The sequence below is a fragment of the Macrobrachium rosenbergii genome, chromosome 9 (genome assembly GCF_040412425.1).
Source record: "Macrobrachium rosenbergii isolate ZJJX-2024 chromosome 9, ASM4041242v1, whole genome shotgun sequence".
In the NCBI taxonomy this organism is placed as follows: Eukaryota; Metazoa; Arthropoda; class Malacostraca; order Decapoda; family Palaemonidae; genus Macrobrachium; species Macrobrachium rosenbergii.
Window position 1 is genome coordinate 34,723,746 of NC_089749.1, and position 8,979 is coordinate 34,732,724.

The following is an 8,979-nucleotide window of genomic DNA, read 5'->3' on the forward strand; positions in this document are numbered from 1 at the left end:
GAGAAGGAAAACAAAGATCAAGAGGCTGTGTTGGCATCATGATAGCTTAATCTGTACATACACAAGAAGGGTAGTAGAATTGGCTGATTGTCAGTTAGGGCCTACAGTTGGTCTGTTTCTCTGCTAAAAAAAAAAAGTCTATGGAAAGGCTACAAGAAAATTTATTTGGAGTTCTTATAGAAAGAGGTAAACATTCTCTCTCTCTCTCTCTCTCTCTCTCTCTCTCTCTCTCTCTCTCTCTCTCTCTCTAAACATTCTCTCTCTCTCTCTCTCTCTCTCTCTCCCCCTTGATAATTCTAGTTTTAGTGGCAGTTGAAGGAAAAATGTGCCGGTTGCTTCAGAGTTTTGGTTGTTTAAATACTGGATACAAGGGAGTTAGTGTACTTTGAGTGTGACACATAGTTCATTGTCTTTAACCCATAAACGCCGAGCCTCTATTTACAAAAACGTCTCCCGTATGCCGGCGGCATTCGGGAGTTAGCGCCGAAGCGGAAAAAAAGTTTTTTTCAAAAAATCACAGCACGCTTAGTTTTTAAGATTAAGAGTTCATTTTTGGCTCCTTTTTTTTGTCATTGCCTGAAGTTTAGTATGCAACCATCAGAAATGAAAAAAATATCATTATCATATATAAATATTGAAATATATGACAGCGCAAAAAAAATTTTCATATATAATTTTATACAAATCGCGCTGTGAGCAAAATGGTTAAAGCTAACGGATTATTTTTTTTTCTTTGTATTGTACACTAAATTGCAATGATTTTGGTACATAACAAATTGTAAAACGATCAAAGCAACACAGAGAAAATATTATCACAATATGATGCATGAATCCGTAACTCGCGGACGTAAAAAAATGTTTTTTTTAAAAATTCACCATAAATCGAAATATTGTGCTAGAGACTTCCCGTTTGTTGAAAAATGAAGCTAATTGATTGAATATTACTAGATTGTAAGTGTTTTAGCTTACAATTGCAGTTTTCGACCATTTCGGTCAAGTTAAAGTTGACTGAAGGTCGAATTTTTTCTATTTATCGTAATTTATATGAAAATATTTCAAAACTGATAAAAGCTACAACCATGAGTTATTTTCTGTTGTATTCTACATGAAATTGCTCACATTTTCATACATAAAAGTTTATGTAACGACTAATATAAAACGGTGCAAACATTACGACGAAATGACGAAAGAATTTCTGAGATGTTCGGCCGAGTTACCGCGCGGACGTAAGGAAAATGTTTTTTTCAAAAATTCACCATAAATCGAAATATTGTGCTAGAGACTTCCAATTTATTGCAAAATAAAGGTAAATGATTGAATATTACTAGAATGTAAGAGTTTTAGCTTACAATTGCGTTTTTACCATTTTGGTCGAGTTAAAGTTGGAAGGTTGAAATTTTGGCAGTTATCGTGATTTATGTGAAAATATTTCAAAAGTGATAAAAGCTACAACCGTGAATTATTTTCTGTTGTATTCTACATGAAATTGAGCACATTTTCATATATAAAAGTTTATGTAACGACTAATGTAAAACGATGCAAACATTACGACAACGTGACGAAAGAATTTCTGAGATGTTATTACTAGAGATGTAAGGAAAAAGTTTTTTTTTCAGAAATTCACCATGAATCAAAATATTGTGCTAGAGACTTCCAGTTTGTTGCAAAATGAAGGTACATGAATGAATATTACTAGAATGTAAGAGTTTTACTTATAATTGCATTTTTTTACCATTTTGGTCGAGTTAAAATTGACCGAAGGTTGAAATTTTGGCAGTTATCGTGATTTATATGAAAATATTTCAAAACTGATAAAAGCTACATCCATGAGTTATTTTCTGTTGTATTCTACATGAATTTGCACACATTTCCATACATAAAACTTTATGTAACGACTAATATAAAACGGTGCAAACATTATGACAACGTGATGAAAGAATTTCTGGCGCGGACGTAAGGAAAAAGTTTTTTTCAAAAATTCATCATAAATCGAAATATTGTGCTAGAGACTTCCTGTTTGTTGAAAAATGAAGGTAAATGATTGAATATTACTAGAATGTAAGAATTTTAGCTTACAATTGCATTTTTTTACCATTTCAGTCGAGTCAAAGTTGACCGAAGGTTGAAATTTTGGCAGTTATCGTGGTTTATATGAAAATATTTCCAAACTGATAAAAGCTACAACCATGGGTTGTATTTTGTTGTATTTTACATGAAATTGCGCACATTTTCATATATAAGACTTTACGTAACGGCTAATATAAAACAGTGCAAAAATTACGACAAAATGACGAAAGAATTTCTGAAATTTTCAGCCGTGGTTACAGCGGACGTAAGGAAAAAGTTTTTTCAAAAAGTTCACCATAAATCGAAATATTGTGCTAGAGACTTCCAATTTGTTGCAAAATGAAGGTAAATGATTGAATATTACTAGAATGTAAGAGTTTTAGCTTACAATTGCGTTTTTCGACCATTTCGGTCGAGTCAAAGTTGACCGAAGGTTGAAATTTTTTGTAGTTGATGTACGGTACGTCCACTTGGCACCCAACAGACAATTTTAGTCGACATATGATACGTCCAGTAGGTGTTTAAGGGTTAATGTGGGTTTCCCAGCAGTAATGAATTGTTTGGTTCTGCCTTTTTCATCATTATAGAATATTTTTACATTTCTTAGTTTATCACTTTTTCAATTCATGTAAAAATATCTCACCTAATAGCCTATAAAAGTATTTTATGTGTTAACCTTATGTTGATACTGTACGGTACTTATTTTCATATGTCAAGTATATCCAAATGCTCTAATGTATAACATTGCCTAGCCTAACTAATGGCTGCTTAGAAAATGGGAAATCATACTGAAAACAGAGTATATGATACATTAATGATTCTTTTGGGAATACTATATTGTATAAATATATATGGTACTGTACACAATATTTTAAAAGGATGATTAGATGGTTCACTGTTGTTCACAGGTAATCCTTCTGTAACTTGGAATTTTAAGTAATCTGGGATTCCTCTGGTCCAGATTGGAACTTCAGAAGTTCAAGCAAAGATGTAATGCAATATTATCCTAATTCCTTGCATTTTAATACATTTTTATCCATTTATTAGTTTATTTTTTCTTTTTTAGTAAGCGGGATCTCTTCCTTTTGTATTTCCTTTTACCTCCTCCCACCTCTTCCTAATGAGCACCATATTCTTTGGAAGCTTGAATTTCAAGTCAGTGGCCCCTATGGGCTTGTTGTAAATAAATAGGGTTCATCTTCTGAATAATAATAATAATAATAATAATAATAATAATAATAATAATAATAATAATAAATGGTGTCTGATTAGTGAAGGTCTGTGATTAATTCTTAACCATTTTTAATTGGCTAACAATGCATTCGTGCATTATAATTAGATTGTTTTCCCATTGATCACCTAACAATCTATTCTTTAAGTACTTAACCCAGTTTTAAAGCAGCACTTGCCAGTATTGTAAGTACTTTTAAGATGTAATAGCAAGGATGTAATATATAAAAATTGTTGTTAGTATAGGAAAATTGATTGGAATTGTCTGGTTTATAGTGGTCATTTCACAAATAGGAATAACATACAATTTATTCATAAATTTTGTCTCCTGGAGTGTCTTTATGAAAGTGCTTTGTTTAATGCCTGACCACTATTTCTTCTATTCCAGTTTGCATCTACACTGTATACTTATGCATTACCAACTATTAAAGAGCCAAAAAAACTACTGGATGTCTTTTTGAAATTTACAAAGCCAGTCCTTCCTAGATTGTGGCTCATAGCTGGAGCACAGGTAAATATAAAGAGTTGGTGGAAATCATATGTATGTGTTCTTTTTGTATATATAGAATTTTGAGGTATAATTTTGCTCTTCAAACTTTCAGGTTTAATCATTCAGATGTTAATTGTAGACAACAATATTTTTAAGTATGATTATACATACACTGATTTATTATAATTGTTCAGATGGCCATGCATAATTCTATTTACAGAATTCTCTTCTTTAAGGTATTTTTGTACGTAAGAAAGTAACAGGTTCATGATACGTAGTGTTCACTGTAATTGTAGTGTTCACTGTAACTGTAATCTCAGTCATCATCATAACTGTTTTTATGTCAGCTATTCCCTTATGGAGTTAGATGTAATGATATCTCTCTGTCTTTTATCTTGTGTACTTTTTGAAGTGCTATTGCCTTTTGACCATGATTCCCTGGCTCTTTTTATAGGCCTTTATCCTTCTACTTCTATATCTGCTTAATGCTTCAGTCTTTTAGATCTTAGTTTCAGATTACTTTACTGTTTGTACCTTTCTGTGGCCATGCATCTCACCATTTTATGGTTACACTTCTTCAAAATCTTCCATTTACCTTGTCATTGCCTGTTTCTGCTACTTACGTGTCCTTCGTGTTTACTGTCTCTACCAGTGGGACCTTTTTATTTGCCAGAAGTCTAGCTATCATTTTTCATTTCATCCATGCAGCATCATCTCTTCAAAGACCTGCCTATCTATCCCCTCACTCCCCATTACCTCTTGTTCTACATTTCAGGCATGGAAAATCTGTGCCCTTTGTATATTTTGTAATCCTGAGCAACTATTGTGACACCATCTACTACATTCAGGACACAGTGTAAAGTTCAGCCCTACATCTTTTCCCACAATGAGTAAATGACATGGCTATTTCCCTGATTATATTTTTTCCTAGACATCTTTTCCTGTAATCATAAGCTTTGTTTTGCTCATGTTGATTTTCATTCCTTTGCTTTCCATTCCATTCTTCCACATTTGAAACATTTCCACTTCTTCCCCTCTCAGGGAGAGAATGTATTGTTGATGTCATATGGCTTCATCATAAAATACCTTATATTCTATGTTGAAGCTGTGTAACAGGCAAGAGGGTTTTTGAACTGGGGATCTTTTCCCCTGATTCATATCTCACTGTCTCTCTAAACTCTGTCTCTTACTCATTATTACTTCAACATCCTTCATGTTCCTGCTTCATTTCTTCCTTCTTCTTGTCCAACCTTATTCACTCCTACTCTTTAGCTTAACTGTGGGGTTTCCCCTAGTTGGACCTATAAATCTTTGTGATCCATTTAATGTATTTGACTTCTCTTTGTCTTGCTGTCCAATTTCTCTAATTCCTTTATTCCACTGTGTTGATATTCAAGAGGGATACCAGCACTAGGAAAGGCATTTGTTTTTTAGGCCAGCAGTAGGAGTTATGGTTGTCTCATCAACCACCCAATAATGTTTAGATCGGGGAGATGTCAGTATAATTTTTTTTGTTGATAACTGAAGGGCAGAACTGCCTCGAAGGTCAGCCTGTGGATTCCAGAGGTGGGCTGGTATTTTGGGTAGGACTCCCAAAATTCTGTCCACTTTGCATGCAAACATGAATAAGTGGGGACAATTGTATTTTATTAGTCTCAGTCCCAACAAGCAGGTAGGCTTACATTTTTGCCATTTTAATCCCTTTAGGGTAGGGTAGGGTAGGGGGCAAAATTTTTGGAGTCTGCTCTTACTAGTATTATTGGCAAAGAAATGGACTTTGGGAATAGTAAATGGTGACTGTAAGATTACCAGAAAGTCTTTGTCCCCTTTCTTTTTTCTATTTTTCAATATAATTAATTGATAAGTCCAAAGGGTTTTTGTACCCCTTGACGCATTGATGACTTTTAGCATGAACAACTCAATATGCAGCCTTGCATGACCAGTGGTTCTACAGTACTACGAACCTCCCCTCCTCCAGTGTTTCCACATTGGAACCCTGTACCCCTCTTATCCATAAGGTTTTAGGGGAGGCAAGGGTGTAAATAGTAATGAAATTGTACTAGAATATGAGCACACAAAGACTATGATAGATATTTAACATCATGAATCAACTCTAAAGATGTGGACATTTTTGCAGTTCATAGGGATATTGTCAAGTGTTTTGGCAGGAGATCTGAGATTTTTCTAGAGTAGTGATAAAATTCTTACTTGATCTGAATCCTCAGAAAAGAGCCATAAGCTTAAGAACCACTCAGTTATTGGTGGGGATTCAGTTTAGTGTAGACCCAATCTTAGCTTGAACTATTTTGAAGGCATATTCTGTGCACCTCAGTGAATGGCATACTCTGTAGAAAAGCTACAAGAACCAGAAGGGGAATGTGTTGTGAGAGGGGATAGGATGAGGAAGAAAATTAATGGTATCCTTGCTCCTTATCCAGGAATTATTTTACCATTTGCTACAATAAAACTTCCTAAAGTAGTCAGGGTTGCTTTATATGGATTGAGAGTGAAGCCATTGATATACTGTATATGCTGTTACAAGCCCTTGGATATAATTTACGTAAATTATCATAAAATTCCTTGACACTCATGACAGCCTCTGCTTAAACCACCTAAATAATGGCTTTAAAAGATATGGATTATCAGTTCGTGTGAGAGGCACACAAAAACAGCAAAAGAAATAACAGGATTCAAATTAGATTTTAAATATCTGACTCAAGGGCTCAGGGGCTACTCGGGAGTGTAAATACACAGCTCAGAGCAAAGAGTTCATAGTTTACCAGACCTTTAAAGGAAATTAAATATATACACTTGAGCGCTGGGCAACTGTAGAGGGAGAAGAGAAACATGAAATGTCACTTTACAAAGACATACTTATCAAAAATTAAGATGTCCAAGAAGAGTAAGACATTACTTTTAGAAAAGACATTTACAGTATACACAAACGCGTTTCAGGGCCCTAGCGTACTATAAATCTGAAAAACATTTAATCTAACTGTTAATTGGGACTGAGAGAAAGTTATGAGAAAAAGGGGAGAAACCACATCCTCAATTATATTAGGCTAAACTTGGCACCTGATAGTAATAGAAAAGATAGAAAAATCCCTTAATACTAAACCTGACCTAGCTAACTTAAACTTACTCTTAACATTAAAATATCCTCAGAGGAAAACATCACAACAGTAATCAGTCTCTTTAAACTGATATATCCACTGTTCCAGGCATAGTTCCCTTCTGTTAACAAGATTGTTTAAATGGAACCCTTACCAAATGTCAAACAATCATATGCCTTGTATTAATTCACGGAGAGGAGAAACCCACTTGTCATCATCACTGTCAAGGATCCTTGGCACCATGAACAGTCCACTGAAAGATTACTAGAATATATTGTTCATGAAAACATTGAAAAATAATCATAAAGACAGCAGGAGTCAGTAGACATGAAGACACTGGATGCACTCTGTAGAAGTGTATTGCCTTGGCAACTGCTCAGTTTCCTTGTCAACAGCACTGGGTAATGGAAGGACCTCCTTCACAAACACACACAGATAGGACTGCCAGAAGACGAAGTGTGTCTCTACCAGCTGACTGATGAGCTGAACATTGAAAAAGCTACCAGTGACTTCCAGACAGGTCACTGAGCCTCTCCCTGGAATGGAATTTGTAGCCGAATGCTGAAAGATGACCACTGACTGCTGACTCGAGAATGTAAGATCTAAAATGTTGGATTTAGCTTGCAGAATGTCCTCTGGTCAGCTGTGAGAGCCAAGTCAGTTCTCCTTGACGATGGCCACAACCCCTTTTCCTCACACAACATGGAATAAAAAGCAAACAACCTTCCATGGGATAGTATCGTAGTAAGGAGTCTAAAAACAGTAACTTCTCAACTTGACTGGATGTTTAATGAATTTTAAGATTGTACAATTTACGTTGAATAGCAAGACTCACTGGGGTTTGTGAAAATACCTAGACGTTGCAGGCGTTTTTATGCCTAGAATTCGTTCATGATAAAGAATACCACATCCTTCTAACCTCTTTTAGGTAACCTCTTAATGGAGTGTATTGCTGTTCAAACAACAGTATGTATGTTGCCACCAGTATCTATTTACTTTGTTTTATTTTTAAAGGTTTGGTTCTTCTTCCCTATATTGGATGGTACAATTTTCATCAGTTACTGTTGTTAGTGAGAAAATATTGTTTATGACTGTCTCTAATTGCATTACCATATGCAAAAATTGCACAAGACATAAAAGAGTGGAAAGAATGCATTTCATGTCTAAACCCAAAAGTGGAAAATGCTGACGTATAGATTTCATTGATGATGATGTATGGTAGTTATTTCATTACATTCTTCCATGTTGTCAGTTTTGTGCTCTTATCATTTTAAAAACTGGAAATCATTAATAATTACATCATGTTTTCATGGATTTATATCTAATTTCAGACTGCTATTGGAATGGCTCTTACTCATGCAGAAGCATATAACCTCTTTACTGTAATATCCAAAGTTTCAATGATGGAGCAGCAGCTGAAGGAGAACAAAGCTCCCAAAGATGAGTTTACATCATTCTAAAGATACAGCCACGAATGCAAAGTAATATACATAGAAAATGAGACTTTTTGTTTATAGTGATTATTTTGTAAATACAGTACTGTAGTAGCTTATTAAATTGTGATTTTTTCATGCTGTGTCTATTACCTGCTATAATTACATCCTGAATTTTAAATGATTTATCACTGAAGTATTTTAGATAAGCATGAAGGTAGTAAGAGAATGATGGGAGATGTATGTACACTTTTAAAATTTGTAAAGAATATATTGTTTCATAACAAATGTCAGTCATAATTAGCTGTAATTCGCAGTGTCAAACTCTTTTTGACACAGAGTTTATAGTTTTGAAAAGACCACCAAGAAAAGCGCACAATGAGGGGACTGTATTCACTTGTGCACTTTTCACCCACTTTCACTTGACAACAACTGCCATTAGTTTTCCCTAGCTATCCAAGTATGGAAGAAATAGTAGGTGAAGGATCTTTCAAGTAAGTTGATGACTAGTATCACCAGAGCACCTATGATAAACTGGAGTACTCCTTTGCAGTTGCAAACTACACCTGTTAGAAATCTTCTGCTGCCTCTGGCAGATCAAAGTACTACAGATCTAGGCAACATCAACCACATTCTGTACACCACT

At 34.7% G+C, this 8,979-nt stretch overlaps 1 protein-coding gene across 2 annotated transcripts in view; it reads left to right on the top strand.

Moving 5' to 3' along the window:
• LOC136841687 (transmembrane protein 126A) overlaps positions 1-8,469 on the top strand; it is a 59,573-nt gene extending 51,104 nt beyond the window's left edge. For both annotated transcript variants that reach the window (XM_067108882.1, XM_067108883.1), the window contains exons 5-6: positions 3,686-3,808; positions 8,232-8,469. In XM_067108882.1, the coding sequence (XP_066964983.1) occupies positions 3,686-3,808; positions 8,232-8,360 (252 nt within the window). In that variant the 3' untranslated portion in view covers positions 8,361-8,469. The remainder of the gene's footprint in view (positions 1-3,685; positions 3,809-8,231) is intronic.
• Positions 8,470-8,979: the final 510 nt, after the last annotated feature.